The sequence below is a fragment of the Polypterus senegalus genome, chromosome 4 (assembly GCF_016835505.1).
Source record: "Polypterus senegalus isolate Bchr_013 chromosome 4, ASM1683550v1, whole genome shotgun sequence".
Lineage (NCBI taxonomy): Eukaryota > Metazoa > Chordata > Cladistia > Polypteriformes > Polypteridae > Polypterus > Polypterus senegalus.
Genome location: NC_053157.1, coordinates 236,592,182 through 236,609,163, shown reverse-complemented (window position 1 = coordinate 236,609,163; position 16,982 = coordinate 236,592,182). Strand labels below are relative to the sequence as shown.

The 16,982-nt window shown below is 44.8% G+C and overlaps 2 protein-coding genes across 3 annotated transcripts in view; one reads left to right on the top strand and one right to left on the bottom strand.

Moving 5' to 3' along the window:
- The window catches only part of LOC120528200 (gastrula zinc finger protein XlCGF26.1-like), a 22,862-nt gene extending 6,417 nt beyond the window's left edge, over nucleotides 1–16,445 (top strand). The window contains exons 1-3 of one of the 2 annotated variants that reach the window (XM_039752285.1): nucleotides 1,669–1,992; nucleotides 8,520–9,064; nucleotides 14,538–16,445. In XM_039752285.1, the coding sequence (XP_039608219.1) occupies nucleotides 8,662–9,064; nucleotides 14,538–16,042 (1,908 nt within the window). In that variant the 5' untranslated portion in view covers nucleotides 1,669–1,992; nucleotides 8,520–8,661 and the 3' untranslated portion in view covers nucleotides 16,043–16,445. Of the gene's footprint in view, nucleotides 1–1,668; nucleotides 1,993–8,519; nucleotides 9,065–14,537 lie in introns of those variants that run through there. The other variant, XM_039752286.1, reaches the window with a different exon arrangement.
- Nucleotides 1–16,982, bottom strand: part of LOC120528912 (zinc finger protein 420-like) — a 58,905-nt gene that overhangs the window by 18,794 nt on the left and 23,129 nt on the right. The gene's annotated exons all lie outside the window — the stretch shown is intronic.

Sequence of the window (16,982 nt, the reverse complement as noted above, 5' to 3'; positions counted from 1 at the left end):
GCGCAGACTGGGGAGACTGGCATAGAATCCGCGAAACACGGAAGTGAAAGTGGATGCTGCCGAACTGTGCGCACCACATAGTAAGTGGATCGACTTTCAGAAGACTGAAGTATTTGGCAGCTATTATATAACAGAGATACTTTTTTTCACTTTTGAGCTTCCTTCACATCCCAAAGTTAGAATATCTCACAAAATATTTTTTCCCATAAAACAGAAAAATCGAGGGGGGAAGGGTTAATACGTTTAGCAAATGAGATACTAATGTCATCCAGCGACTTCTGGTGATTTTTCGAGCCTGCGTTAGCGACTTTCCATTGAAAATAGTTGGCAACGGTGGTGCAGAAGTGAAATCTACAATCTGTATCTCCCGAAAACATGAAAGCGATGGCTGATTTATTTATTTTAACTTAAGCTGACAAACCGTGTTAGGCGTCCGGCGACCCGCTGGTTGAGAACCACTGTGCTACACCAGGGGTGGGCAATGCAGGTTTTTTGTTCCAACCCATTTTCTCAATGGGAAGTCAATTATTGTCGATGATGCATGTAATGCTCAAGTGACATTTTGATCATCTTGCTTGTTAAGGCTCCCCAAATGTTAGCCTTAAACAGCTGCATTCAGTGTTTTAATGGCTCCTTATTATGGTTCTTGTTCAAAAAGCAGATGCCACTTGCTTTTAAGATTAGGCACCTACTCTAAATTTTTAAGATTAGCGACCCTGGTGTACCTGACCTTAGCCCCACGACCCCTTAAGTTCAGGGTTTGTAGTAGGGGTTGGCCAGTCTAAAACAAACAACAAGAAGGAGATGGCGGCCGCTTTTTGAACAAGGCTCCGTATTACTAATAAGATGCAAATGACAAAAGAGCCAGCAGTTTCCCCACCTGACTCGTTTCCACTTACAACTGTGTGGGTTCATCCTGCACTATTTGGTTTAATAAAACACCTAAGAGAAAAATGTGACATTGAAAAATAAACAATATACGAACTTAACATTGTTTAATTTTATGGCTTGTTAGTCTGCAATGTCCCGGGACTAGCAGGGATTTGCTTTCTAATTAAGCAATTGGGTTGGAACGAAAACCTGCAGCCGTTGCCCACCCTCGTGCTAGTCAAAGCCCTGCGCCTTTTCATTATTACAACATGTATTTTGCTTTAGGCACTTGAGTGCTTTTGAAATAAGATGCTTCAATTTTTTACTCAACTATCATTTTGGGGTACTTTTTTTTTTTTTTAACAAGCGTGGCGTGGCCCCCGTTAACTGACCCCTAGGTGTCATTTCTTTCTCGTTTAAGATGAATTCCTCACAATTCTCTCGTCCCTTCACTAAAGTCATCTGTATGTCTTTGTAATTCGACGACTCTATCGGAAGTTGCATCAAACACGAGTAAGCGTGTTTGTCTCCTGTGATGGACTGGCGATCAGTTCGGGGGGTGTTTTTGACACCACAAGGCTGTGCTGCGGCCCCATCGTGCAATTTCCTCCAGTACTCTGATCGTATTTTAAACTCTGCTTGGATAAATGTCCTTGTGAAACATTCAACCTGGAGTTTTGTGAATTCCCAAGCATTGTGAACAATTTGAACGGGAAACGGAACGGGCGAGCGGCTTATACGGTATTCTGGAGACCTGAACCAGCGTGAAAGTAAACGGGTGGGTGCTACTCACCACTAAAACTGAGTGACTCCCGCCGCCGACAGCAGCGACTCGCACTTCCCTGCAGTATTCTCCCGCTAATCCCTGACACTCCCGCTCCTTATCCGTGTCGTTTTTCTTCTTTTCTCTTCTTCTTGCAATTGCTTGCCTCACATTGCAGTTGGAGCAGTCTGACTCTTGAGAGCGTGGGCGGGGTCACGAGTCCTCGTCGTCTGCTGATGACGTTTTCTTGTTTCCGCTGCAGACCGCTCTTCTATTTCTCCGAGCGCTCATTTTGTCTTCAATTCACCACACGTGTCCGGACTTCTTTTAGGCCACAAGGACGACAAAAAGTGCGTAAGGTGAGACGGGGATGGGGGCAACACACTGAGGGGCTCCAGGTTTTAGGAGGTGCCTAATGGCCGGTGATTTGATAGAGGCAAGCAGTCGCTCGCTACCTTCGTGATTTTACTGCTCACTGAAATTTTCAGACTTGGTGTTGCTTTGTTCCGTTGATTCCAGTGCCCTGTGTGCTCAGGGCACCTGTGATTCGTGCAGACATTAAGCCTTCATCTGTAGTTTTCTTGCTCGTGCACTTCGGGGCGCCGATCTCGTGCACGCGCAGCCGCTCGCTCTGCTGATCGCTCGGCTACCGCGCCTCCGATTGAAGTATGCGCAGGGTGTCATGAAGACGTTGGTGCCCCGTGGTTTTCAATGTCCGTTCTAATTTATTTTACTTTTTCGCTGGAGGAGTCACTGATTTCTACGGCTGGGCCTTTTTGTGGTAAGCATCTTGAGCATAGGAAAGACGCTATATAAGTAAATGTCTTTGTTATTTATGGCACACCGACTGTTGTCTGCAAAATGAACGTTAGATCGCTGGAAATGTGCAAAATGGCTTTAATATTATTATAGAACAATCTACTAGAGTCCTGTCTTCTCCAATGTGCCCACCATCATATCTGCTAGAAAGGGACATTCATTCCCACGGCTGGAACTTGGCTGTAAAAATGTGCGCCCCCAACTACTGCTTGCAAAATTAACATTGGATGGGTAGAATATTATCCAAAATCTGTTTAAAAAGGTTGTAAGGTTGTCTTCTATTGCACTTTCATGTCTACTGTGCTCTTTGGTCTTTTTACACTGCAGGGGGTCACTCATTTCACAGCTGGGTCTGCATGTCCCCCTATCAGCTACTTGCACAATGAATAACGGACGTATAAAACTGTTCTTAATCTCTTTCAAAGACTTGTATTCAACATTTCATTGTCCATTCTTCTGTTCTGTGCCCCTCAGTTCTGTCCATTAATGGGGTCATTCATTGCCATAGCTGGGGCTAACCTTAGCAATTCTGTTACCTTTATGAAAAATTGAACTTTTAATAGTGAGAATCTAATCCTGCCTACTATTCTGTCCTGGTGGTCCTACTGACCTTCATTCCTCTCCTCTCATATCTCCACCTCTCCAGGGTCTCCTCAATCTGCTCCCTACTCTCGCTACAGGTCACAATGTCATCAGCAAACGTCACATTCTACCGGGACTCCTGTCTAATCTCGTCTGTCAGCCTGTCCATCACCATTGACAATAAGCAAGGGCTCATAGACGATCCATGATGTAATCCCACCTCCGTCACTCCTACCGCAGACCTCAGCACTGTCACACTTATCTCGTACATATCCTGTACAACTCTTACGTACTTCTCTGCCACTCCCGACTTCCTCATACAACACCACAGCTCCTCTCACTCACCCTGTCATTTGCTTTTTCCAGGTCCACAAAGATGCAATGCAACTCCTTCTAGCCTTCTCTGTACTCCTCCATCAACATCCTCGGAGAAAACATCACATCTGTGGGGCTCTTTCTTGGCATGAAACCATCCTGCTGCTCACTAATCATCACCTCACTTCTTAACTGAGCTTCCTATACTCTTTCCCATAACTTCATGCTATGGCTCATCAATTTTATTCCCCTGTAGTTACTGCATTTCTGCACATTCCCCTTATTCTTAAATATCGGCACCAGTACACTTCTTCTCCACTACTCATCATCCTCTCACTTTCACAAGATTCCATTAAACAATCTGGTTAAAAACTCCCTCTCTCCTAAACACCTCCAGGCTTCCACTGGTATGTCATCTCAACCAATGACTTTTCCATTCTTTATCATCTTCATAGCTGTCCTTACTTCCTCCTTCATAATCCTTTGCACTTCCTGATTCACTATCTCCACATCATCCAACCTCTTCTTTCTCTCGTTCTCTTCATTCATCAGCCTCTCAAAGTAATCTTTTCATCTGCTCAATGCTCTGACCTTCATTCCTCTCCTTGACACCATACCTACCCAACACCTCCTTGTCTCCTCTGTTACCTTCAACATGTCCATTGAAATCTGCTCCAATCACCACTCTCTGTCCATCACTTCATCCAGCTCACTCCAGAAATCTTCTTTCTCCTCCATCGCACACCCAACTTGTGGTGCATATGCCCTAACAACATTCACCATCACACCTCCAATTTCCAGCTTCATAATCATTACTCTGCGTGATACTCTTTTCACCTTCAAACACTATTAAGATGCTGTTCCTTCAGAATAACTCCTACTCCATTTCTCCTCCCATCCACACCATGATAGAACAATTTGAATCCACCTCTGATCCACCAGGCCTTACTCCCCTTCCATTTACTCTCGTGCACACACAATATATCGACCTTCCTTCTCCCCATCATATCTACTAACTCTCTCCCCTTACGAGTCATACTGCCAGCATTCAAAGTTCTTCTTCTTCTTCTGACCCCCTTCCTGATGTAACCTGCCCCATTTATCTGGGCTTGGGGTCGGCGAGTAGAAACACACTGGTTTGTGCCTCCCCTGTGGCTGGGTTAATCAATAAACAGCACACAGTAAGTGTGGACCCTAAACTGACCATCAGACCACAGGGTTCACCTGCTCTCCTTTAATGGCCTCCACTTTTCTCTTTTTGCCTGCTCCCTGCCAGCTGCCTTTCATGACATCTCAGTGCCTTGGGTACTGACACACCGCTGTACCTTAACAGACGCTGATAACAGCTCTCCTCTTTGGTACGGAGAGTCGTTGAAGCACAAAACACAGTTCTCCTGTGCGGTGTTTCATCTCAGGACAGACTAAGTCCAGAGATGTCCAGCTCTCCTCAGTAGGTGTCTGATGCCATAAAGCCAGCTGTTGTTAAAATCTGCCTATGGACACATAGAGACCAATGTCCAGTGGTCTCCTGTCTAAAGCCAGGCCCAATTCAGCACAAAGTTCTAAGACAGTGGCACGTAAGCCAGTCAACATCATGCCAGTCCTTAAAAAAGCTCCTTCACTTTGTAACTGACCATTTGCATCATCATCGAGCAGCACCAAACCATTAGGCTATGAATTGGCTGTAGGGCAGGAGATTCAGAGCCTTCTGTAGGCAGCAAGGGAATCGCGTCTGTACTTTTACTAAATGGAGTTGCTGACAACAAGGGATGGCATTCAGTTGTGATGCTGAGAAGTGGCAACTACCCAAAAATAAATAAATAAGTAAATAACACAAAGGTATTCTTGCATGTAAATATGCAGCATCAGCTTTCTTAAAAGGGATCAGCAATACAGTCTGTGCATCGCATTCAGTACCTCTGATGTTTAATTTGTTTGTCGGTGGTACGGATTTGTACGGGTGAGAATTGTCTGCATTTCCGTGCTTGATCAAGGGTGTCGCTGGTTCCCTGTCTCTCTCCAAAATGGTGTGTTGGCATGGGGCAGATTTTCTGTAAAGATAGATAGATGGAGATATAGATAGAGGGAAAGGTGATAGATAGGTAGAGTGAAAGGCTCTATAGTCTAGAGAGATATATATGTGAAAGGCACTATATGATAGGTGGATAGATAGAGTAAAAGGTGACAGAGGGAATGGCACTATATAATAGAGAGAGTGAAAGGCCCTATATAATATAATACATAGACCGATTACATAAAGTGAAAGGCACTATATTATACAGGGATAGAGATAGAGGGATATATAGATATCGTGAAAGGCTCTATATAATATAATACATAGTCCAACAGAGTAAATGGTGATGGAGTGAAAGGCACTATATAAGGATAGATGGGTAGATAGATAAAGGCATTATATACTAGAGAGAGAGAGAAGTGTGAAAGGCACTATAAAATAGATGTGAAAGGCACTCTGTAATAGATAGATGGATGTGAATGGCAGTGTGTGATACATAGAGGTGAAAAGCTGTATATTCTAGAGACAGAAAGATATATATGTGAAAGGCACTATATAATAGGTGGATAGATAGAGTAAAAGGTGACAGAGTGAAAGGCACTATATAATATAATACATAGACCAATAGAGTGAAAGACACTATATAATAGAGGGATATGTAGATATAGTGAAAGGCTCTATATAATATAATACATAGACCAATAGAGTGAAAGACACTATATAATAGAGGGATATGTAGATAGAGTGAATGGTGACAGAGTGAAAGGCACTATATAATAGAGAGCATGAAAGGCTCAATATAATATAATACAGAGACCGATAGATAAAGTGATAGATTGAAAGGCACAATATAATATAATACATAGACTGATAGAGTGAAAGGCACTATATAATAGAGGGATAGATCGGTCGAGAAAAGCACTATATACAAGGTTGTGATAGCTAAGCAGACAGATAAAGGCATTATATACTAGAGAGAGAGCAGTGTGAAAAGCCCTATAAAATAGATAGATAGATGTGAAAGGCTCTATGTAAGGATGGATGGATGGATACATAGGGGGAAATTGTCTGTTTACAGAAGCTCCTTTAATACGTACATGCATAGATAAATATACTGATGTACACACACAACACACACACACACACACACACACACACACACACACACACACACACTGTGGTTTGAACTCGCACCAAAATGACTAAAAGGAAGAAACTTTCAAAATTAAGAAGATTCCTGACTTGGCAGTCCCAGTGATGTGCTATATTTGCTTATTGCTCTTGCTATTAAGGACCCCCGGTCTTTCTTCTTGACACACATCTGCTGAATGATTCATTGGCTGAAAGTCCTCAGTGCTGGTGTGTCACAGACAGGATGCGCAGCGTTGTTCATAGCGGCACTCAGATTTGTTTTAATTTTCACCTTCGCTACGACCTTTTCAGGGGGTCCAGAGTGCATCCCATATCTGAGCCTGCCTTGTTAATTAGCTCGTTGATTCGGTGGTCCTCTGTTGAAGTGATGCCACCAGCCCAGCACACCACACTGGCCATCACAGAGTGGTAGAAGATGTGAAGGAGGTAACTTCCCACATTAAAGGAACACAATGTCTTAAGAGTAAAAGAGCCTGCTCTGCCTCTTCTTCTATACTGTAGTTCCTGTGTGTCCAACCTCTCACTGATGCAGACCCCCAAGTACTTTTAGCAGTGGACCACCGTTACATGCACTCCCTAAATGGTGACCAGACATTGAGTCTCTTTAGTGTGATGAAAGTCAATAAGCAGTTTCATGGTTTTGCTGATGTTAAGTTGCAGACAATTCTCAAAGTCCTTCTCTCGTCTTTCTCATCCCCCTTTATCGGTAGACCCCATACATGCAGAAACATCTGACCTGACCTGCTGTTATATTTCTAGCCTGAGGTGTACAGAGTAATGGTGACAGGCCTGTTCCTTGTGTTGCTCACACAGTCCTCGAGTCTCACAGATGGTAGTCTGCTGGTCAGATTGTCCATCATCAGGACACCACCTGCTTGTTTTCCCCATCATGTTTAAGTCTTTAAGACCTGACAGTTGTTTAGAAAGTTGTCTATGCACATTTCAGGCCTCATTTTGGGCATATGCAAGTTTAATAAATCTGAGCCTTAGACTCCTATGCTCCCTTTATCGATCCTCGCCATTTTAAGAAGGTTTACGACTCCAATTAATTCATTAGTTAAAGGCTGGAGTGAGGTACACTCTCATTCGACCCACAGACACCCAGGCTTTGATCATTTCAAATGACTTGCTGGTTTGAAAATCCAGAACTTTCCGCAGGAAGTTTTTCTTTGTGCCTTTCAAGACCTCCCACCTGATTGCTGGCCGTTTAGTCGTAGGACATCTTCACTCACATGATGTGTTTGCTTTGTGCCAAATCAGGGCAGGACTTGTTACTTTGTTTCACTCTCCAGTTGCGTTTCACACTGCAAACTTTCAGGCAGGCCACGACATAAGCATAAACACCCACAACCGGGTGGGCTTCTATTGGGCAGAAAGGGCAAAAAAATCCTCATGGAGGGTCAAGAAGAGGATGGGCGCTTGTGCACACTTACAATCATTCTGTGGTTTGTCGACCGAGCCTGAAGAGGATGTGAAGATGATGCACTGCTTTACATGAGCTTTCACTTGGACGACTCTATAGAAGATGGCGGCTTCTGCTGAGGACACACACTGATGAGCTTCAGTCTCACTTAAATAGCAGAGCAGCCTAATTAGACTTGTGTTGCCAGTTTGAGATGATTCACAATAAAAAAAAGCCTTAAACGCTCTCCCCTCACCTTGTTTGTGACATTGCATGGATCACCTGGACTTTGTTGTTCTTTATTCTTCTTTATTATACATATACAATTTCTTGTATTCAGAATTTGTGACTTTTCGCATACCCCTTGGTGTCAGAGCGCAGGGTCAGCCATTGCACCGTCTTTGTCTCCATAGTTAGTAGGTTTTCATATCAAATCTGCTGAGAACGTCTTGAGCTGACGTGGAGGGTTCACAGCCTGTCAAGTCTCTCTCTTTTTTTAAACGTAGTTGGTAGTTTTTCTGTAAAACTGGACATTACAACTGAAATGCCTTCAAGTTATTTTGCCGATGGCACAAATGATTTTGTCCCTTTTATCTTGACAGATTACAAAGGGAGCCTCTTTCGCAATTCCCATGACCATGTGGTGAGGCGTCTAATGTCCTGGGGTCATCCAGGCGGGACAGAAATCTCTAGAAGAGAAGAGCGTTCACTTTGCGGTAGGGAAGAGTTTCACACAGGGGGAACATGGCCTCCGACACAGAGGATGGCGTGGATCCACGACTGGCTTGCATTAAACAAGAGGATTGTGACGGGGGTGCCCCAGAGGAATGGGGAGTGAAAGTGGAGTCGTGCGAAGAAAGAATTTCGCTGTCGAACGAGGAGGAGTCCAAGGGGGGGACTGGTGAAGTGAAAGGGGAGGATCTGGACGATTTTTCAGTGGAAGAGCGTGCACACGAGAAGATTTTAAGGCAGGGTGTCTGCGCAGACGCCCATTCCGGTGCACGGCCCTGGTCCACTCATTCGGGATGGCTGGCTACCCAGCAGAATCCCACAGAGCTGAAGTCTGAAGTATGCGAGTCTGAAGAGGAAATCGATGAAGGAAACGGGAAAGAAGAAGAGCTGCGGTCATCTAGGAGTGTTAGAACAAGTAAGTCATGCGCTTATATTTAAAAAAAAAAAAAAAAAAAGAGAACATTTTTGTAGTCTTTTGTGGTCGCCCTTTTTACCTGGCAGACCTGAGACTGAGATCTGCTCCTAAATTGAGTTTCAATGGAGGCCAGTTGCTTAGGTACGTGACATCTAATGATAGCAGGCATCCCAAATCATTCACTGAGGACGCTTAACAGATGGTAAAGCGATCTAAAGTGCCAAAGTGTGCATCTTTCTGTTTATAAATCTGTGGTTTTAACTGTGGAACACTGCAGGCCTGTATTGTGATCGGGTTTAAGGAAAAGAAAACGACAAAAAGTGTATTTCCTCAGTGATGCAGCAGTTAAGGCACAAAGGAAACACACGATTGTTACATCTATGAATTATAGTTAAAACTCCAGGAGAATCTGTGGTCAAAATTGGCAGACGTCTGTCTTATTCCAATACTGTCATGTTTCATTCAGACCGGGGGATTCAGTTTTGGGGTCTTGTGTCCACAGCGTCTCGTTCTCAAACACAGAGAGAGAGAGAGAGAGAGATTGCTAGACACGTTTCCCACCTCTCGGCCCTATCCGTACACTGACTGTTATGTAATACTAGCTGTGCTGTAAAAAATAAAAAAAGCCCGGGGGTCCTAGAAACTACTATAAGTCGTCAGAAAAATAAATTAAAATGCAGAGATGTCAGGTCATTTGAAAGGAACTGCTCTGGGCGGGTCTCTCCTAGGAGGTTTCGTTTTGCTGATGTGCTTGCATCGCTTGTGTGTTAAGCAGCTAAGCGAGTGGGTCTTTCTTCTGAGGTTTCGTTTTGCCAACATGCCGACCTCGCTTGTGTATCCTCAGAGATGGAGCCCTTAGCCCGACTCCACCTCTCACTTCTAGGCTGGACAGTGTAAAGGCGAGCCCAGACAGACAGACAGACAAAGCACACAGGGATTTTAACATAGGGAAACGTCTTCCCCATTCCCACAAGTACAACAACACAGTCGCAACTTTCTTTCTTTCTTTCTTTCTTTCTTTCTTTCTTCTCTCTCTCTCTCTCTCTCTCTCTCTCTCCTCGGCAAGCTTTGTCTTTCTTCTTCTCCTCCTCCTCCTCCTTCTTCTTTTTAAATTGTGAAACGTTGTGCATCCATCAAACGTGTGTTCAGCTCACTGCCCTTCCTTACAATCCTCTTTATGTCATAAGCACATAAAGCATGTGTGGGGACAGTTCAGTGATTCAATAAGGCACCCGGGGCTGGAATACATATGTGACATACCATAATTTTCAAGCGTGCTGCATCGAGCCTAGCAGACCAGAGCCTATCTCAGCAGCCCCAGAAGGTCCTGTTCAAGATCAGGAAGGACAGCTCGATAAAAATGGGAGGGACAAGAAAATGAGACTTAAAGAGCAGCTAAACAAACAAAGAGTGAATATATGGACCACTGGAAATGGAGGGGCTTCAACTTGAGTTTACCTGACTTCACGTGACACCCCTGCTTCACCAGCTCTGTTCTATCAATCCATTTTCTTAACTTGGAATTGTGGGCAACTCTGAATTAAGGCAGATATTGTTATTTGCTGTCTACTTATTTAATTGATGCCTTTATCCAAGGCGACTTACAAATCTGAAAATACAATTGGTTCCATTTCTTTTGGTATGTTCTGATTCGGGCCATGGCAGGTGAAGCGACTTGCTTATGTCTGCACAGTGTTAGCAGTGGGAACTGAATCTGCAGGGTGGTCCAGATCGAATTATGCAGATCCAGATCATCTGGATGACTTTGATTTATGTGAGCGGATCCATGGCTGCTGGCTCCCTTTATAAGCCACCTGGAAGTGCTTCAGGTGCTTGACTGCTCATTTCCAGGTGTGGCGGAAGAGCCGCCCACACAGGCTCACGAGCCACTGCCGCGCCCCCTTGTGGCACCCCTTGAACTCAACAACCTCAAAGCACCACTGCCATCCAGGGGGGATGCCATCTAGCATCCCAGGGTTAGGTATTGTACAGCCCATGCCTGTTCCCCCCGGGCCATATGCTGAAGAGGCGTCCCAGCCGTCTGCCACGACAGACAGACACACAGACAGACACACTTCCACACGTCGACGTTTATATTTAAGATATGCTTAACACAGTATGGGGGGTGAGGATGGTAAGAAGATTCACTCCAGTTTGCATGAAACATAAAATACTGTTAGACCGTGCCAATCCAATTAAACGTCCCAGACGGGTGCCAGTCCATCTCAGGCCCTTTCACCCACACACATTGGGCCAATTTGTGGTCACCTTCTCCTAACAAAACACTTGGGCAGACAATCAGAGAACATGCAAAATCAATATGGACAATGTTTGGGGATAGAACTCTACACAGTTGTCCCACATTAATTCAGGTGCTTGTGTTTATATGTTCAATTTTGAAAGATACATTTTAGGTCCTGTGGGCGGCTTGGTGGCACAGTGGGTAGCACTGCTGCCTCGCAGTTAGGAGACCTGTGGGTTCGCTTCCCGGGTCCTCCCTGCTCGGAGTAAGCATGTTCTCAACGTGTCTGCGTGGGTTTCCTCCCACAGTCCAAAGACATGCAGGTTAGGTGCGTTGGCGATCCTAAATTGTGCCTAGTGTGTGTGTGCCCTGCAGTGGGCTGATGCCCTGCCCAGGGTGCCCTATGCTGGCTGGGATTGGCTCTAGCAGACCCCTGTGACCCTGTATTTAGGATATAGCAGGTTGGAGATTGACTAACTGACTGACAATGACTTACATATTCCCACCCAGCCCCTCTCCATTATCTACAGTGTATCACAGCGGAAGCAAATGTCAGCAGTTAGGATGGAAAAAGACAAAGCCCTGTGGCTGAGTCCATCACTCATTTCGACAAACTCACCACAGGGTTCTGTTCTGGATTGAGAGGATAGAAATGAGAGGAGCAACAAGAAGAAAACGAGGCTGAAATGAGGGCAGTGCATGTAACAAAGAGTGCTTGAGCAATAGGGACAACCGGACCTGGACTTAAATGGCGTCTTGCATGTGGATGAAGATCCTCATTAATATCAGCTCCACTAGTCAGGTCCCATTCTAATGCACCCATCCAGTGGTCTTAGTCTGGAGTTCTAGGCAGCAGCTTTTAAAGTGAGGCAGACGTCAAGATGAGAGAGCACTAGTGGGCACGCTGGCACCCCCATCCACACCAGATGGTGTTTAACGCTTCACCAGATCCACTTGTCAGATTCCATCCATCCATCTTTTTTTTTTTTTTAACCTGGAGTTGTAGGCAGCTTTGAAATAAGGTAGACATCATTATTATTATCATTATTATTTATTAGCTTGTTTGGCTGACACCATTATCCAAGGCGTCTCGCAACATCTAAGAAACAACTATTTTCATTTCTATTGTTTCTCCAGTCGGCACACAGGCAAGTGAAGTGACAGTGTCACACACTGGTGTCAGATTTGTACCCAAAGTCCAACGCCTTAATGACTACGCCACACTGCCATCAACCTGAGAATGGATTCCAGTCTGCTGTAGGGCACACTGGCGCACACATCCACACTGTGTCACACCAGATAGAACTTCACACAACAGACGCAACTTGCGGGATATGAGAGGGAGATGGAGAACGTGAACAGACCCCAGGAGAGCAGTGGCAGGCAGTGTGGTGCAGCGGTTAAGGCTGTGGACTTCAAGCCATAAGGTTGTGGGTTCAAATCCTGCCACTGACACCATGTCACCCTGAGAAAGTCACTTCACCCGCCTCTGCTCCAATTAGATCTCAAATGTTGGAAGTCACTTTGGATTAAAGCATCGGGCAAGTAAATCATTGTACACGTGAGAACATGCAAAGTCCGCAGACACAGTGGCCAGAGCAGAAGCAAAACCGCGGCACGAAGCAGCAACACCAATCAGTGTGACAAATGCATCTTTTAGAATCTTCTTCTTCAAGCACACGTGAGGTTTATTTAGTTTCAGTGTCCCAACAAGCACTTTCTTTCTTTCTCTTTATTTTTCTCTCTTTTTTTCTCTTTCTCCTCCTCTCTCCTTAGAAAGCTTTGTCTTTCTCCTCCCCTCTTCTTTTTCTTCTTCTTGTTCAAGCACATGTGAGGTTTATTTACAGTTCCAGCGTCCCAACAAGCACACATGCACTTTCTTCTTTTACTTTCTTTCTCTTCTTTATTTTTCTCTCTTCTCTTTCTCCTCCTCCTCCTCGTCCTCCAGTTCTAGTTCTTCTTCTTCTTCTTCTTCAAGCACATGTGAGGTTTGTTTACAGTTTCATTGTCCCAACAAGCACAAACACACTTTCTTTCTTTCTTTCTTTCTCTCTCTCTCTCTCCTTGGCAAGCTTTGTCTTTCTTCTCCTCCTTCTTTTTAAATTGTGAAAAGTTGTGCATCCATCAAACGTGTGTTCAGCTCACTGCCCTTCCTTACAATCCTCTTTATGTCAAGCACATAAAGCATGTGTGGGGACAGTTCAGTGATTCAATAAGGTACCCGGGGCTGGAATACATATGTGACATACCATAATTTTCAAGCGTGCTGCATCGAGCCTATCAGACCAGAGCCTATCCCAGCAGCCCCAGAAGGTCCTGTTCAAGATCAGGAAGGACAACTCAATAAAAATGGGAGGGACAAGAAAATGAGACTTAAGAGCAGCAAAACAAACAAAGGGTGAATATATGGACCACTGGAAATGGAGGGGCTTCAACTTGAGTTTACCTGACTTCACGTGACACCCCTGCTTCACCAGCTCTGTTCTATCAATCCATTTTCTTAACTTGGAATTGTGGGCAGCTCTGAAGTAAGGCAGATATTGTTATTTGCTGTCTACTTATTTAATTGATGCCTTTATCCAAGGCGACTTACAAATCTGAGATACAATTGGTTCCATTTCTTTTGGTATGTTCTGATTCGGGCCATGGCAGGTGAAGTGACTTGCTTATGTCTGCACAGTGTTAGCAGTGGGAACTGAATCTGCGGGGTGGTCCAGATCTAATTATGCAGATCCAGATCAGATTTATGTGGGCGGACGATTCCAGTTCAGAGTGAAGACGATTTTTCATGTCGTCAGTTCACACACTTCTCGATGGTCCAGGATTTTTCGGGTGATTTTCTATGTAATTAACTTAATAAGTTATAGCGTAATGAAAATTGAATAATTAGATCTGGACCACCCTATAAAACCTCAAGGTTTGAAGTCCAAAGCCTTAACCAGTACACCACACTGCTGCCATCCACATGAGTGAAGGAATGCCAGTCCACTTTAGGGTGTGCACCCTTCCACACTCAGCCACACCACCAGACGGAGATACACACAGCAGACACATTTGTGGGATATAAGAGGAAGATGGAGAATGTGAACAGACACTAGGAGAACATGCAATGTCCACACACAGTGGCCCGACTAGGACCGGGGCCTCATTGTGAGGCAGTAACTCCTGCTCATCACTTGTCATAGTTTGTTAATTTAAAAACATTTAACTGAATGGTTTGTATTATTGCAGATTTACTTGAGAACTGCAGCTTCGCCCCATCTTCTTTTGCTCAGATGCCCCCTTGGTGCAAACAGTACAAGACGAAGATGCAGAAATCAACAAGAGGATCAGAGAATTTGACAGCAGCCTTTCTTGAGTGCAGTTCTCTTACTGCTGAGCAAACAAAGAGAGAAGCCGTGAACACCGAACAGCAAGTGGTGAGTAACTCGGATAAAGAGGCTTTACATGATGACCGAGAGTGTGGAGAAACTTCTAAAACCCAATCTGACTGTAAAGATGGGTCAGTCCAAACAATTCAGAAGCTATCTGGCTGTTCTGAACATGTTGAACTATTTTCACACGGCAAAAGTCTTTCTGGACATGAAAGGGCTCACAATGGAGAAATCCCCCTTTGCCGGCCGGAGTGTGGTAAACAACTACTCGTTAACAGTGTTTTTCTGAAGCAAACACGTGTTTGTACTGGAGATAAGTCATTCAGCTGTGCCGAATGTGGCAAAAGATTCTTTCAGAAGAGGAGTCTTCAAAATCATACAAAAATGCACAGTGGGAAAAAGCCGTATTGTTGTTATGAATGTGGTAAAGGATTCTCATTTCTAAGTAATTTTCATAACCACTTAAGAATTCACAGTGGAGAGAAGGCTTATCATTGTAGTGAATGTGGCAAACAGTTCATACAAGAAAGCAGCCTACGAAGGCATATGAAAATTCACACTGGAGTGAAACCCCACTGTTGTTCACAGTGTGGCAAACGATTCTCACAAACAAGTCATCTCCAGAGACACACGCGGATTCACACCGGAGAAAAACCGTACAGCTGTTCTGATTGTGGCAAATGTTTCCCAGACAACCAGAGTCTTAACAGGCATATGAGAATTCACACTGGAGAGAAACCCCATTGCTGTCAAAAATGTGGGAAACGGTTCTCACTATTGGGTGATTTCCGGACCCACTCGAGAATCCACACTGGAGAAAAACCTTATTCCTGTTCTGAATGTGGGAAGCAATTCATTAACAGTAGTCAGCTTCAGAGGCACTCACGAATTCACACTGGAGAAAAGCCATATTGCTGTTCAGAATGTGGCAAACAATTCATTGACAGCAGCCATCTTCAGAACCACACAAGAGTCCACACTGGAGAAAAACCATATAACTGTTCAGAATGTGGCAAGCAATTCTCTGAAAGTAGTGCTCTTCAGAGGCACACACGAATCCATACTGGGGAAAAGCCGTACAGCTGTTCAGAATGTGGCAAACAATTCTCGGACTGTAGCGCTCTTCAGAGCCACACAAGAGTCCACACTGGAGAAAAACCCTATTGCTGTTCTGAGTGTGGCAAACGATTCTCTGGCCATAGTGCTTTTCGGCAGCACAAACGAATTCATACTGGGGAGAAGCCGTATTGCTGTCCTGAATGTGGTAAAAGGTATTCACAAAAAAGAAGCCTTAACAGCCACTCAAACATTCACGCTAGAGAAAAAAAAACAAGAATTGCAGTTGAGGTAGCTGTGGAATAAACCAATGGAAACGCTGCTAAGGTGAACAGGTGTCATTAAAAGAAACTTTCAGAATTCCTTGCCTTTCGAACTCTGTACAAACTGCCAGGAGAATTTCTCATTACAACTTGTACATTGAACATGTGCAACATGTTGTGGAAGACAGACAGGTAGACATCATTCGTTCACCCCACACACATTTATTTTACAACTAATATTTACAAAAGTGCACCACAACCCCAAAACTCCCCCAAAGTCCAGGTCGCACAATGCCTCTATCTTATCTTCAGGCCGCCTCCACTCCTCTCCTCTCCTCCAAGACTTCATCTACTCCACACCCGACTCCATCCCTCGAATGGAGGGAGGCAGCCCCTTTTATACACACCCGGACGAGCTCCAGGTGCCTCCCGATTAGCTTCCACTGGCACTCCCCAGTGTGGCGGAAGTACCAGCTGCACACCTGGAAGCACTCCAGGTGTCCCTGGTCGTCTTCCTCACAGCACTTCCGGGTGTTCAGGGCTCCTCAGGCATTGGGGCACCCCCTGGAGGTGACCACGGGCCCCTATAGGGTTGAGCTTCCAAGCCACCCCAAAGCAACCAGGGCAGTCGCCCCCCTCGTGGTCCGGAGGAGGTGTAATCCCTCCTCTGGTCCTTCTGGGTGTCCCGGCTGGGCACCACCCCCAGCCGCTTGCCACAATGTACATTGCTGCAAATTTACAGGAATGACCTTTATAGTACTGCAACACACATGCCCGGAATAAAGCACGAAACACATCTGGAGAAATTCACCCTGAGAGAATCCACATTGGCGTAGGTGCAGCTCACCAAACTATGAGAATTCATATTGAGCAGAAACTGTTCGGGACAGCTCAACAATGACTTCATGGACAGATGCTGTTAGGTTCTGTTTATATCTTGCTTACTTTGTTTTCCTGTGTTTTCTTTAACAAATCCATGTCCT